General features: G+C 38.6%; 1 protein-coding gene across 13 annotated transcripts in view; it reads right to left on the bottom strand.

Annotated features, from left to right (window-relative positions):
* The window catches only part of LTBP1 (latent transforming growth factor beta binding protein 1), a 434,653-nt gene that overhangs the window by 162,248 nt on the left and 255,757 nt on the right, over positions 1 to 16,648 (bottom strand). For all 13 annotated transcript variants that reach the window (XM_070476676.1, XM_070476671.1, XM_070476680.1 and 10 more), the window contains one exon: positions 1,915 to 2,037. In XM_070476676.1, the coding sequence (XP_070332777.1) occupies positions 1,915 to 2,037 (123 nt within the window). The remainder of the gene's footprint in view (positions 1 to 1,914; positions 2,038 to 16,648) is intronic.

Below are 16,648 nucleotides of genomic sequence, written 5' to 3'. Positions count from 1 at the left end.
TGTGACCAGTCCTCCAAGTTTACCTAATCTACAACATTCAACACAGCCATTTTAACCAGACTACAAATCAATTTAACAGAAAAAAAAATTCACAACTCTATATCCAAACTCTAAAAATCTTTTATGCTTAAATTATAAAAATATATTTATAATGCTTACTCATGTAATTCCATTCACCCAGAAATTATCCCTAAATTATCTGGATATTGTCAACAATGTTATTTTTGGCATGAAATTTCCAAATCCTTGCATCAATTTGCAAATGTACCTTGTATGCAAGTGTAATTTGACAGTCTGATTTCTCCACCCATCAAAAAAGCCCTATAATTAGTAGGAATCTGTCTGCTGCATGATCAGAACTGTCTGTGAAAGAACATGGAGGAAAGAATTTACGTGCAAAATTTCCTAATCTGCATTTGACAGGTTTTAAAGGAAAATAATAGTAATTAGTAACAATGTTCCAAAACCCTCAATGAACTCATCTAAAAGTAATGAATGAAGTTGTCATTTTATTTTACTACATCTGTCTTTACCATTTCTACCCATCAGCTTAGGGCACAGCGTTAAGAGATGCACAGTTAAAAACAAATGATAGTACCTTCATAAAAAAAAAATGTCTTGAAGATACAGCAAATTTAAAACTGGGGATCAGAAAGATACCAAATAACAAATACCCAAGCCACATTTAAAAAAAATAGGTAAATAAAAATAGAAACCCAGCAAGACAAAAATTAATGAAGAATTGCTCATAATATTATCTTGACAACTTTCTGCCATGCATTAGTTTAAAACGTTTAACATTTAATTGTATATGACTTTGAAAAATCTGTTGTGTTTACCTACTTGGTAATAATGGGATAAATACCTTAAAAATTTGGCTTCTCTGGTGGCTCAGATGGTAAAGAACTGACTGCAATGGAGGAGACCAGGATTGATACCTGGGTGGGGATGATCCCCTGGAGAAGGAAATGGCAACCCTCTCCAGTATTCTTGCCTAGCACTTCCATGGATAGAGCCTGGTCGGCTACAGTCCATGGCATCACAAAGAGTCGGACACGACTGAGTGACTTTCACTTTCACTTTCCACCTTAAAAAATAAGGTAGTCTTAAAAAAATCTCTGTGGTTGAGCACTTTATATCTAAAATGCATGCATCTCTAATTGTCAGGTGATCTGTAATGAGTACACTGGATTGGGTTTTGTGGCAAGAGTGTCTTTTTGGAGAAACTACATTTTCTATACCAGTATTAGAACATACAGGTTTGATGGAGGATCTTTATCCTTACCAAGTAGAAGAAAAATTGTAGAGACAGATTCGTAAAGCAAAATAGTTTAACTTTAGGGATACATTTTGGTGGTTTTTAAGGACAACAGAATAGAATATTTGAAATTAGAACTGAATAAAAAGTCTGAAACACAGGACCTTGCTAACTATTTCCCAAACTCTTCCAACCAAGAAAGTACAGTGAAACCTCATTAAATCAGACACAAGTGACTCAGAATTTGGACTAATTAAAGACAGAAGCTGGAACAAAGTTTAACTCCACCTAAATAATGCTTAAAATACTCATGAAGGAAAAATCTGTTTTCATCTCTTAGGTATGCTAATTTTAATCAACTGCTTTCTTTGCATTAAAGTATCTTTTCTCTGTGTGCCTGCTCTTTTTCTTGAGTTTTAGCTTTCATTTTCTTCTGACCACAATAAAAATGAAAAGGCTTCATAACATAGATTTACTCCAGTATATCAGGCCACCTCATCCCCCTTATCATTTTAATGACCTGCATATTTACAATATTTGGTTGACCACCAAGCTGTTACCTTCTTTTGGATTCTCCTCCCACACCCTCTCAAAGCAAAACAAAACGAAACAAAAAATCTGATCCAAAATAGGAATAAAAAGTGATCATTACTTACGAATACAACTTGAAAAGGTAGGATCTGGCCCAAATCCCATTTTGCAGGTACATCTGTAGCTGCCCATGGTATTCAAACACTCACCATTAGGGCACACACCCTGTAGTTGGCATTCATTAATATCTGCAGGAAAATAACTCTTTTAGAAGGAGAAGTCAAGCATTGTTGAACAGATTCTAGCTGTAAAATGCATATCCCCCCTCTTTTTTTGTTCCCCCACTATAATATCTCTCAGTTACAGTAAGTATGAGATGCTAGCAGCTTTTAATGCATTAGCAGTTTAATCAAATCAAACATTTACTGAGCATCTACAATTTAGCAAATATTTACTATGAGCCTATTAGGTACCTGGTTTAATTCTAGATACTAGAGCCTTACCACTGAATAAAACTGACAAAAGATCCCAGCCTTTACAAATCTTCTGTTTTAGTGTCTGTGTTATTAAGTATTATAGAGCATATAGGTAAGGCAAAGACTCTTGCCCTGGAGATTTTATATAACTATGTAAAAATTAAGGAACTGAAAATCAGTCAAGTTATCACCATCAGAAGAAAGGTCATAACCCTGAACAAATTATACCATGAGATTGCCTATCTAGACAAGTAAGAGCTGTGAGGGGAGGGTGCAGGTAAGGGAGACTGCAGCATGGCAAAGGAGGTAAGTGAATCTGCGGGGGAGCCAAACGCATGGGCAGGAAAGGGTGAATGATCTGCATGGGTGGACATGAGCATGAGCACAGAGACTGGAGAAAGAAAGGGGATCAGGAAATCATGAGTCAAATTATCGGCTGGAAAAGAAGTTTCTGGAAGGTGAATAGCTGGAAAAAGAGCTGGTTAAAGCCAGGCTAGGTTTGGATTCAATTTTACTGAAAACAGAGAAATATACTAAAGGTTTGTGAGCAGGAGGAAGATGTAATCAATGGCAGGCTGCAGGGAATGCATCTGGCCAGCACATGGCTTGGTGAGATGAGATTTAAAGTTTGATTGCTGAAGGAATAATGCAAGTATGAGACTGGTGACAAGCCAGGTTGGTGACAGTGAGAATAATCAGAAAGAGAAGGAATGAAGTATTTTTTGTATTTTTGGAAGGAACAACTGACAAAGCATGGCGTTCGGTATTTGACTAGCCAACACAGCACTGGACAGGAAGAGGGTCAAAGATGCCTGCAAGGCTTCCAATCTGAGCAAAGAGGAAAAGACATTGTTGGTTTTGTGCAAAGTTCTGTGAAGGAAAGAGGCAGATGAAGAGATAAGTTTGACACTACAAGGTCACACTGGGATATTCAAGTATAATTATCCAGCTGCAGCAGCAGATTCAGGAATAAAGTGAAAGGAGTTACGGCTGGAAATAGAGACTTATGATTATCTACATAGGGTGACTGCTGTGGTCTCAATGTTTTGCGCCCCACCTCGCCAAATCTGTTGAAATCCTAGCCCTCCCCCCAAAGGTGACAGTGTTAGGGCTTCCCTGGTGGCTCCGCAGTAAAGAATCCGCCTGCCAATGCAGGAGACACAGGTTCGATCCCCGGTCCAGGAAGATACCATATGCCGCAGAGCAACTTAGCCCATGCACCACAACTACTGAGGCTATGCTCTAGAGCCCCGGAGCTGCAACTACTGAAGCCCATTCACCTTCTCCGGAGCCGAGGAGTTGCAACAAGAGAAGCCACTGCAATGAGAAGCCTGCACACAACTAGAGAGTAGCCCCCACCAGGCACAACTAGAGAAAAGCTGGCATAGCAGCAAAGACCCAGCACAGCCAAAAGTAAATAAAATTATTTTTTAAAGATAAATATATTTTTCAAAAAGGAAACAGTATTAGTAGGTGAGCCCTTTGTGGTGTGCTTAAATCATGAGGGAGAAACCCTCACGAGTGAGATCATTGCCTTATAAAAGGGGCTTCAGGGAGACCCCCAGTCCCTCCCACCATTTTGAGAATACAACACAGACACCTATAATCGGAAGAGGACCCTCACCAGAAGGCGACCATGATGGTGCCTTGATCTTGGACTTCCCTGCCTCCAGAACTGTGAGCAATAAATACCTGCTGTTTTTAAGCTACCCGGTCGGTAGTATTTTATTATAGTGGCCCAAATGGACTAAGACAGTGACCCAAGGGGACATCAAAATGATTTAGAAGAGGATAGACAAAAATGTCTTTTTTAAGACATTTTTTAAAAATCTTTTTAAAAAATTTAAAAGACATTTTTTAAAAATCTTTTTTAAAAAAAGATCATGGAGTCATTTGCAAAGATAATTAAAAATAAACAGAATGTGACAAGTTAAAATTTAAAAAACAGTTAGAAGTCATCTATTTTATTCAGGGTGACTTATGAAGCTTAATAGCTAACAAACTTGACTCTTAGTGTCTCCATTTCAAATTATACTTACTTCTTACAATCATTGATTCTAATAAAACTAAGGACCTTAAAATGCTAACTTTCTACATTAAAACTGAACACCATGATAGTAAACAATTACTAGTAGAATCATCACATAAAGGCAGATACAACCTGAAATAAATCATTATTTGCTTATACTTCATATTCAAAGTAGCCAAAGACATGTATACGGATGTATTTTACCGAACATACGCAATTTTTAACTTCAGTGACAATATGATATTTTCAACGACATTCAAATAACAATCCATATTTGTTGTATAAATTCTACAGCATTCCAGGTTTGCATCCAGCTGGAAGCTGGTACAGCTAGATGACACCTGGCCCAGCATATGGTCTAGCACCTGCCCATCTTATTCTTGATCAGAGTCTGTGTTTTACTGTAAAGCACATTTATGCACAACATGTAATTGAAAACATTCCCCTATAACTCATTTCCTTAAGGGAAGCACCATAAAGAAGCAGGAAGAGTGCCAAGTCAAGTTGAGGTGTACATGGTACAAGCAAAGCCCTTATCGAACATCCCCACTTAAACCTCAAATTTGGGTAACCAGTCAACTGGGTCAAAAAAGATGGACAAAAATCTCTGTTTCCCCTCATGTTCCCATGATGGTGTGATCATCAGCACCTTCCTCTTTCTCCAAGTGGACTTGACTCCTAATCATTGGTTGCACCATTACACCATCCATGCTTACCTCTTAGGACCCAGAATCTCCCCTTACCTGGAAGTTTCTATGACAGTCCCATCACAGCCTCCCTGCTGGCTAACCTCCCTGCAGGTTAAAGTAGTGTTTCCCGTCCCCCCCACCAAGACATAGATACCTGATACACAACCACTGCCTTGTACCCTCATCCAACGTCCCCTTTCTGACTCCCAACATTGCCCACCACCTCGACCACGATGCCATGGGAATGGAGGACAGAAGTTAGGACATAATCAAAAACACTAAGGCTACAGACAGTAAGAAATAGAATGAAGAAGAGGAATCAGGTAAAACGTTTCCTTTTCTTACCATCTCTATTCTGATCAGCTTGTGCCACCGACACTAGCAACACCACTCCCCCTAATTTTGGCTCCAGAAACTCAAAATCATGGACACATGCTAAGAGCTTCCAGAAAAACTCCTGTTTCCCTAAGCTGCTTCAATTTCTTTTTATCATATTCTCTAAAATACCATAAATGAATTAAATTTCCAAGATTTTTCCTTTCTAAAGTTATACAAAGCTAAGGATATCAATCTTAAGTATCCAGCTACATGAGTTCTTTGCATCTGCATACACGTATATATACACCTGGGTGTGTGTGTGTGTGTGTGTGTGTGTGCAAACACTGTGTAACCACCATCATTACCGAGCACATTTCACTGCCTCAGAAGGCTCCTTCACGGCCCTTCCCTTTGCCCCCACAGGTAAGTACTATTCTGATTTCCATCATTATTTATTAGTCTCGCCGGTTCTTAAACTTCATACAAAGGAAATATCACTACATATTCTTTTGTCTGACTTTTAATTATTATGCTTATGAGATTCATCAATGTTGCTGTATGCAGTTCATTTTTAATTGCTGTTATTTTTTATTATCTGAGCACAAAGTTAATTTACCATTCTACTGTTGACAGACATTTGGAGTGTTATTTCCAACCAAGCACCTGTGAACATATATATATATACACACACACATACATATATAAAGAGAGATATGTGTATATATATATATATATATATATATATATATATATATATACACGTATCTTTTGACAGGCCCAGGTACTCATTTCTCTTGGGAACATATCTAGGAGTAAAATTTCTGAGTCACTAAACAAGGCTCATGTTTACTTTAGTAAATACTGTCAGTTGCCCAAAGCGATTATGTCAAGTTCCATTTCCAGTACTAACTGCTCCACTTCCTCAAGTTATTGCCGGTTTTTTCATTTTAGTCATCGAGAGAGTGTGTAGTGTTATGTCACTGTGGCTTAGACCTGCATTTCCTTTTCATATATTAATTAGCCATTTAGATCTAAAAACAGTCTCTTCTAAAATGTAAATACCTATAGGAATGTTGTAGGTCAGTTAAGATAGCTCCCCTCTTAGTGCTCAGGGAGAATCAGGTGATTCTCAGAGGAGGATATGCTCGTTCCAAAGGCTGGGAAGCACTCACTGGGTGGACACTAGCTAAGCAAACTGTGGTTGGCCCCCTTGGCAAACAACTGTTCTGCCAAAATTGTCAATATGCCTTCACTGAAAAACACACAAAGAGGGGATGAAAACATGAGCTTATAAAGCACAGAAAGAACCATTCTGAAGTGAGGCTGTCTGAGGAATGATGGGGTGGAGGCAGGTGGTGCTTCCATGACAGGATATGAAGGCTTTCATTCGCTCAACTCAGCATCTATACTGTCTACGTCTGGATGGTCTCCTACTAGCTCTGAGGAGGTTCTCCAGCCTGAGCAAGAAGCAAAGCAGACTATGTTCTCCAGATTGCTGAGTATGGGGCTCTGTGCTTTGTGATCTGCAGACCAGAGTCCTAGCATCACCATGTCTGACTGGGGCTCTGAGGTAAATTCATCAGATTGAACTGTGATCTGCAGGCCCATCCCAGGAGCCTGGGCATCCTGCCTACCTCTTTTAAGCAAGACAGTTAGTTCCGTTACATCTGCTTCAAAAACTGAACTTCTAAGATGGCATTTGTCAAGAAAATTTGAACATCACTGACATTGTTTCTGTGAAGAATCACATTCTGGTTTCAACAACTCACAATAAAAGTTTTAAAAGTATTCCATTCATATATTGTTCATTCCTAATATGCCAAATTTCACATCTAAAAATTGGATAGAAATTCTCTTGTCTTTGCCACTTTATTCTTCTATCCCCTGCTTTGTTCCTGAGAGGATTATGGGTAGCTAGATAGAGTATACCCTCTAAAAGAAAAAAAAGGACAAAAAACTTATATCCCATTGCTTTTAATTTAGAACTCCAGAACTAATATGAAACATGAGCAATTATCTAAATGACTTTCTGAGGTACTCAAGTTCTTTAGTTCACTCAGTAGTGTCCAACTCTTTGCAACCCCATGGAATGCAGAAGGCCAGGCCTCCCAGTTCTAAATAAGCTGAAGGAAAGGAAAGATTCACAAATGCATTAAGAACAAAACTGAAAGTGAACTATCTGGATGTGAGTGGTTTAAGGATTATGCTGAGAGAAGGCATTACCAGGTCAAACAATTATATGGAATGTAACTGACCCATTATGAATTATAATTCTATTTAGACTACAATTCCTTGGGCTATTTTCTTATTTAAAATTAAATAAAAACTTCTAACTTGATTATAACGTCTATAAATTACTTACATTTGACAAATATAACTGCTTCAGAAGTGTCATATTCTATAGGAACAGCCAATTTCCTTTAATGTGTTCTGATTAAATTGACAGTACTGTAGTGCTTAGTTTAAAAAAACAAAACAATGGTAAACAAATGAATTTGGTCATTGTTTTCTTCTGTGGACCACCAAATTTCTCTGGACAACTGTGGAATTCTATTCTTTGAAAGAATGGTGTAACCACTTACAAAAAAACACAGTTTACTGAGTTCAAGAATGAAGGTCAAAATGAATGAGCTGCAGTAGTGGGCAGTCTAGACGCTTACAGATGCAAAAAGGAAGGGAGAAACTCCTCCAGCCCAGTGTGCACCTTTAGAGAAGGCAAAACCAAGGGACTTACATACCTCTCCATTCACTTCGAGCATTTATAGCATTCTCTGCCCAGTATAGCCTACCATGAACCTCTGGCCACTTATCAAGTTCACTGATACAAAACTGCTCTTCTTATAAATCTAAAAGAGTTGAACATTGGCAGCATTGCATATTGGGAAGTAAGCATAAGAAGTGACTGTTTAAACAACCAAATATAACACAGTCTCATCATTTCACCACCCAAGAATGATACAATAACCCAGTACAGTGAAGCAAAGGATCGTCACCATCATCTTTTGCATCTGTATAGCACAACTTCTCTCGAACCATTTTGGACCAAGAGCAACATAACAGTTATTTCCAACTTATAGACATAACTTGGTCCAAGCTCTTTTTTTAAAAAAAAAAAAAAAAAGGGTTAAGGGAGAATGAGGAGATCTAACAGGAGAAATATCTCATTATGACCTAGTCTGGTAACTAGGATCTTAAACTATGTCACCGAGAGCAAGTCATTTCTTTTCTCTTGCGCTCACTTTCCTCTCTCACAACACAGATAATCCCCAAGGTTGCTTCCAGCTTAAATACCCTGACTTCACAACAATCTGCCAGTTGCCAAAGTTAAAAATGCCAAGGAATAAGTAAAGTATGACATTTACTGCAGAATATATATCATGACTAGTATAAGTACCCTGTGGGAAATAAACACATTTTTATGTATCCATGCTTCTACAGGAAAGTATGTGTTTCACCGAGTGCTAATTTACTGCCTTTTTAGTGACGCACGTTTCTACAGGAAATGAGGCATGTCCAGTAACCGACAGGAATTAGGCACAGGTGAGAACAGGACGTGCAGATCTTTACACTGCGTGAAAATATGAAGCGCTGTGGAGATTCTGCTGTGTCGACTCTATTTTTGCTGATGGGCAGAAATTCCATCACAATTTAGCAATCTGACTTCCAGTTGAAAGCAGAGAGAAAAGAAAAAAAACACCTCTTGAGGTAAATACTTTTCTTAGCCAGATAGACCACCTGGCCATTCAAGAGGGATCACTTAGAGAAAGGAGTTCTCTCTCAAGAGGACATCTGTAATTTCTAATCCTTCCTTGCCCCTCTTCCTTCCCAGAAGCAGCTTCACACCAGGTACAATACCCCTGAAGGCAAGTGACAGGGGACACACGCGCTTGAATACTTTTATTTAAGGAATCAATTTCCAGATCTTAAGCCTTCACCCGTTTCCTTCTCTCTGCTCAGTCACGTCTCTTTGCCACCCCCATGGGCTGTACCCTGCCAGGCTCCCCTGTCTACGGAATTTTCCAGGCAAGGATACTGGAGTGGGTTGCCATTTCCTTGTCTAAAATCACATATGCCAATCTCCTTTCCTCTCTCTCCTTTACTCAGCATCTACTTTCCTTCCAAGGCACACTTCTTACTCATCCAGAATCTCTCTAGATGCACTTTCCTACAATGTGAAATGATCAGACATCAAACAAATGAAAAATTCACAAATCTCTCTCCTGAAGGAGAGTCCCAGGACAAGGGATAAGCCTGATCTCTTTCATAAGAAGGTCCGGTTTTGCCAATTATGTTAGATGACAGACATTATTTATAAATTAAGTAAGCCAACTCCGCTGCTCCAAAGTTTTGATGAAAATGTTTAAAGTCTATATCTAACATCAATGTCAAAAATGAATCTACTATGCCCATTTAATTTTTGACTTTAAAAATGTAGATGTCAGGTTAAAAATGTGTGAACATCTAAATTTTTCAAAATTTAGGAGACAAGGCAACAAAAAAAATGTCCAAAGATCAACCTTCTAGAGCAATTTTACCCAAGGTATTTTATATAAAACACAAGCTCTGTGAGACTTCTGCCCAAAGAAGGGTTTTGTGGTCAAATATGATTGAGAAACATGACATATTCTGTATAATTAGCACACTAAAGACCTTGAGACGTTCTCTGGCGAGGACTCTTGGCTTTCTCTGTTTAACCTGCTGTTATCCACACATTGGCCATGGGCTCTTTTTTCACACACCATCTATTAACATCCAGCTGAACTGGTGGTCTATGGAGCACATTGTGTGAAGTGCTGCTCTCATGGGTCAGCCCCACAAACTACTATATGGGTCTCCCTGTGGCTGTATTTGTTTCAGGCTGGGCCCTGATGCAGCTGTTTATAAAACAATCATCAGGATTCACTAGTGGCTCAGTGGCAAAGAACCCACTTTCCAGTGCAGCAGACACGGGTTCATCTCCTGATCCAGGAAGATCCCACATGCAGTGAAGCAACTAAACCTGTGCATCACAGCTGTTGAACCTGTCCTCTAGAGTTCATGGACCAAAGCTACTGAAACCCACACACCCTAGAGCCTGTACCCCACAACAAGAGAATCTGCCTCAATGAGAAGTCCATGCATCGCAACTAGAGTAACTCTTGCTTGCCACAATAGAGAAAAGCCCACACAGCAACAAAGACCCAGCACAGCCAAAAATTAATTAAATTAAAAAAACTGAAATCATCTATCATGGGATGGATTCAATCACTGGACTCATCCAAAGGAAGTGAACTACTGTGGAACAATTCCCTGCTGCCCAATCCTTCTGTCTGCAGAGTAACATGATAAAAAGAACTATTAGGGCCCAGAAAACAGTCTGCATTTATTTCTCAATACATGTGTGCTACACATGGAAGATGCACGTCTCTGCTGGTCTTGGATTTCTGACTATAATCTATAGACACTACATTAATTTCTCCTTGAAACATTCATAGTAACACATCTATCATGGGCTTTCCTCATCACTCGTGATTCAACAGGCATCTTCCCATTGAGTTTATTGCTCCCGAGATTAAGGTCAAAGAGAGCTATTGGAAAATACAATGTGCTAATGACTCACTTCACCACTGTCTTTCCTGAAGAAAAGTGAATAAAATAAACAGACATTTCCTTTTTGAATCCTGTCCCAGTGATAGAGGCATAGTAAGAGGACACATTAGAAAATGATTCTACAATGGATGGGAATGGGTCCCAAATTGATTTTAAATGCTAAAATGATACTCAGGTCTGGATCAAAACTGTTTAAATTCTTACCCAAAATATTGTACCTATTTAGACTACAAAGAGCAGCAAGAGTTCCAAGAGAATGTCTAGGACAGTAAAATAACACCTTCAAATCAGCAAAACATATCAATTGCTTTGGTCATCACTACTGCAAAACATGATTCAGCATCACATTAAGTACCCCCACAATTTCTGGCATTAAATCACTAAATACAGCACAGCTCTGTGATAAATCTGATAGGTAAGTTAAAAGAATTTTAAGCATTTTAAGTACTTTGAATAATTTAATTATCAAGTCTGGTTGACTCCAGCCTTAGTTCATACCTATTATTTTCTACTATAATTTCCCAAATGCATAGCAACAATGGATCCTAAGTTTCATTTTTTCACCTACACTGCTCTCCTATACATATTGCTTATTTCCTCTAGGAAAGAAAGAAACATCACAACAATCAATTCCCTTATGATAATGGAACTAAAGGGAACTACAGAGAAAACACTAACTGTAGCAAATGTTGCATAAACTGCAAAATCACAGAAGAGTGAAGGGGAAAGGCACTGAAAAACTCTTACATGAAAACCTCGATGGATATTATCACTTCACTAGTCAGTGTTCTGAATACTAAGAAAAAGTAATATTGGCCACTTTCACTATTAAGTGAAAGAAGTCATGAAACATACTGGATAATTTGAAAATTCATAAAAAAGATAACACATTTATGCTTAGAAGAGTTGGCACAGTGATCACTTCTGAAAAAGGGGGATAGGGTAAAAATGGAGAAGAGACAGGGTGGATTTTAGGGTGCAGGGGATCTTCTATTTCCTGATTTGAGTGGTAAGTACAGTTATGTTCATTTTGTGATATTCACTCACTGGGATTTTCACTGTTTTATACATTGGTTACATTACTAACAAAAATTAAATATATAACAAACTACGTAATTTCTGATATCAGGCTTTTTTCACCAACAACATGGCCTCTGAAGTTTAAACATAAAATGACCTCCCAGGTGGCACTAGTGGTAAAAAACCTGCCTGCCAAAGCAGGTAGATGTAAGAGATTTGGGTTCTATCCCTGGGTTAGGAAGATCCCCTGGAGGAGGGCATGGCAATCGACTCCAGTATTCTTGCCTGGATGTCCCATGGACAGAGGAGTCTGACAGGCTATAGTCCATAGGGTCGCACAGAGTCAGACACAACTGAGCACACACAGCCTCCCAGTAATACAAATACTGATCTTCATTTCCCTTTTTCTCAAGCAAGATATAAACCATCAATGTGTTACAGAATGATTTCAAAATAGGCCCAATTCTCTACCTCTCTCTGTATCCATCACCTTGTCTATATGACTTTGTAGCTCCTCCCAGTAAAAAGTAGAGTCTTTTCCCCACTCCCTGAATGCAGGCTGGCCTTATGACTTCCTTCAGCTACTAGAATACAGCTGAAGTGGCACTGTGTCAATCCCAAATCGAGGCCTGCAAAGTTTTAGATGAGAAGAAAGCTGAGCCATCCTAACTGAAGCCATCCTGGACCATCCAGCATAAGGCAAGCATCAGCTGATCACAGACCCTAGATGGAGCCTGGCTGAGATCATCCACAGCCTGCCTGGGTCAGCAGAACTGTCCAGCTGTCCCCAGCAGCATGAGAAACACATGCTTGTTTTAGCAAAGTAACTGTTAACTCGCAGGGGAAGGGGAGAGATTCAGGAGGAGTGCCCAAGAGGAATGCAAGCTTAAACAAATAGCCTCTAGATCATCAACATTCTGCTAGTTAAGGACTTTAGGATAAAACTAAGATTCAGTGGCAATAACGCAAGAGAAAAACACTTTACCTACAAAGCAGACACATTTAAAACCAGAAACTTTGCTATAAAAATAAACAATAAAATGTGGAGAACTCTGATTTCTAAACCAAACTACTGAAAGCATGTAACAGGCTAGTACAATGTAAAGACTAAAAGAATCAGAGAGCATTGAATATCCCTCCCAGCACTGCTGTTTATTGATCAAGGCGTTAAGCTGTGGTTTTCTAACTGTAACAAGCAGATGCAGTTATTGTCATGAATTAATAACATACAAATCACCTTAAGAAGTACTACAAACTACTATATAAATGTTAAGTAGCCCAAAGTGGGGAGCCCAGGCATCCGAGGTAAATCCAGGCATCCGAGGTAAATCCAGGTATGTCATCTTCCATTACTAATTTCTTTAAGACTCAGGGCTCAGTTTCACTGCAAATTTAAAGAAAAATAGCACTATCTCACCGGGTTACTGTGAGAATGGTGACACAGCTGAAGCACCCCACCCAACAACTCCACTAAACAGGCATTCAATAAACACTAGCAAAATACATAAATAGAAAAAAGATGTGTAGGCAATAATAACCAAAAAGGAAATTGCTTATCATGAGCCTGGTGGCTTATAGTCCACGGGGTCACAAAGAGTTGGACACAACTGAGCGGCTTCACTTTCACTGTCAGTAAACAGAAAGCTATCATATTTTTTTTACGCAAGTGTTACCATAAGGAGAAAAGCATCACACAAATAAAATCAACAGTCATTAGAGCAGCAGGCGGCCCAGCTAGTTCACCTCTGGAGAAAGTCTGGGGAAAAGCTGGGTGAGAACCTGGGATTAGCAGAGGAAGAACTTAGGTTAAGGGTTAAGCTGGCGACAAGGACAGGGTCCTCTGCTCAATGTTATGTGGTAGCCTGGATGGGAGGGGAGTTTGGGGGAGAATGGTTACATGTATATGTATGGCTGAGTTGCTATGTTGTCCACCTCAAACCATCACAACGTTGTTAATCAGCTACACTCCAATATAAAGGTTTTGTTTTTTTTTTTTTTTTTAAAGGTTAAGCTGGGTTGGAGTGCTGGTGAACTTAGCACAAGTTTAGTACTAGATGTTTCAGGATCACTGTCACTAACAGCATAACTATGTCTACAGTTCTTTACCGTCTACTTTGTTTCTTGACACCATCACTGCAATAAGGCCCAGAACAAGTTGAGTGGGCCTTGAAAGAGGGAGTGGGGGAGAGAGAAGGAAAGAAGACTGAGGAAGATGGGTAAGTGGGAAAGGGGGAGGAAGAATCCAGAGCACTCATCACAGTCATCCCCCGTATCCCTGGGGGACTGGCTGCAGGACCCCTTCTTTTCATGCAGATGCCCAAATCTGCAGATGCCCAAGTCCCTGAAATCAAAGGGCATAAGACAATCAGCCCTGCATACCTCCATGCAGAACCCACAGATACAAAGGGCAACTGTACTAATCTGAAGATACTTTTCAGAAACATTTATGTTTCTGAAGACATCCATGAAAATTTGGTCACAATCCAAACTCTTTGAAGGAAACCAAAAACATCAATGGGGGAATAAAAAAAGTTAAAAGTTAATTCACAAAACATATCAGCTTCCCATGTATTTAAAATAAAACCTTGAAAGAAGCTGACACTCACTAGCCTGAGGCACTGTACCAGACCAATTTTGAATTCAGCCCGCCTCCACCCCCAGATACCTTGACAAACCTCACCCATCCCCAATGGTGGGATTCACCAGGCCCAAGTTTGGGGCATGTTCTCCCACGCCCGTGTCTTAATTCCTTCCAGCCCTGATAACCACCCTATCCCATATCACCATCTTGCCGACATCACAATTACTTGAAAGTAAAATGATTTTCCTACATAGAAAACTCAGATGAAATTATTAAAAACAACAGGAATGTGTTCCAGTAAGACACCTAATATTTTTTAAAAAATAACAATCTTGCTCACAGCCATATTCAATACAAAATATCTGGGGAAAACCTAAATGAAAATGTATAGGGCCTATGTGACGAAAAACACACAACTTAACTGCTCTTTTTGTGTCTTCAAATTTGACAAGGAAAGAAAATAAGGATGGAGAGGAAGGACACAGTCAGCGGTCTCTCTCCATTTAGTGGGAAAGGAAACCGTATGCCCTCTCTGAAGTCTAATGCACACAGGATGAACCAAAGCTTGGTGACCGATGGCATTTCTTCTAGACACATAATCATAGCTTCATGTAAAGGTTTACATTTAAGTATGCCCCCATATATAACATGCATTATATATAAAAAGAAAAAAAAAGAAACTAATCTGAAAATCCATTGTTAGGGGAAGGTTAAATGAATTATCCTATTCCATTAACTGGGATTCTATGTCAGCATTAAGATAATTTTAGAAGGTTAGTTAATAATATCAGGTGTTCATTATCTCTTAAATGAAAATAGTTCTCACAACTATCCATGAAATATAATTTCATATATATATACACACACATATATATATATGTGTGTATTGGTAGAAAAAACAAATCTTATTTGGTAATTTTTACTTGTATACATTTCTCTAGGTTCTAAAAATTAAATAATAGGTATAAATTATTTTTATAAATAGGAAAAATGTGACTTTTTCTAAAGGAAAATGTCTTTAAATGCCATCTTTGATTTTCCAACTCAATGGGAAATTTCCTTTGACATTACATAGTATCTGGTTCATTTCTTACAGTGCTTACTACATGCTGCCTTGATGTTATAGACTGACATGATGCCTTTCGATTATTTGTGAGAACAGTGATTTTTGTAAGGGTATGAACTGAGTGTTATTACTATATTTCTCAGAGTGCTCCCACTTAAATTGTCATTAAATATCCATAAAACAAAGGAATGCATGAATGCCAGATGGTGAATAAACTTGTGTTGATGGGCTGCATAATTACAACAGATAAAAAAAGACTGAGGATAACTGTTAATTATATAATTTGAAGTCTTCTGAAAAGCTTTTCTATACTCAGAAAGAAAAACAATTTATTATATATATGTTAGAAACCACATTCTGATATTGATTTCCTTAAGTTAAAAAAAAAAACCCTCAATCCTGATATGGACACCTTTTTTTTTTTTTTAAAAGTAACACAGTAAGTTCATGCTTTGGCACTCACCCCTGTTTCTAAATATATAACAATTACTTAAATATTAATACACAATACAGGGCAGCCACTGGAACTCTGGGTCTACTGTCTAGCAAGCAGCAAGGGAAGCCAGGGTATTATCAACTAAAGGTAACAAATTAAATGTATCTATGAAAACACTCCTTCCTCAGCAGCTGAAATCCAGCTAAACTTCTCAGCATGCTTAAAATGTTGAATCAATACATTTTTAAAACTGAAACAAGAATAGATTAGCTATGACAAACAATGAGATTTCAAAAATGAAAAATAATCTTATAATGAAAAGTGCAACAGATAGGGTGGAATCTAGCTAGGCATAATAAAGCAGCAATTAGAAAACTGGAAGACAGAACTAAGGTATTCATGCACAAAGCAGGAAGAGAGACAAGAAGACAAGAGGACAAAAGACGTGTTATGAGGACACTGAAAAGAGAGTCTTCAACACTTGTCTAAAAGGAGTTACCGCTGGAGAAGCAATATCTGACGAGATAACATCTGATCATTTTTCAAATGTGAAGAAAGACTGGAGTCTTCAGATGGACAACACTCTGCCTACTGAGTAAAATAAAGATAAATCCACATATAGACACATCATGGTAAAACTACAGAACATAAGGAA

The sequence above is a fragment of the Odocoileus virginianus genome, chromosome 2 (genome assembly GCF_023699985.2).
Source record: "Odocoileus virginianus isolate 20LAN1187 ecotype Illinois chromosome 2, Ovbor_1.2, whole genome shotgun sequence".
Taxonomy (NCBI): domain Eukaryota; kingdom Metazoa; phylum Chordata; class Mammalia; order Artiodactyla; family Cervidae; genus Odocoileus; species Odocoileus virginianus.
This window is presented reverse-complemented; position numbering and strand designations above follow the sequence as displayed.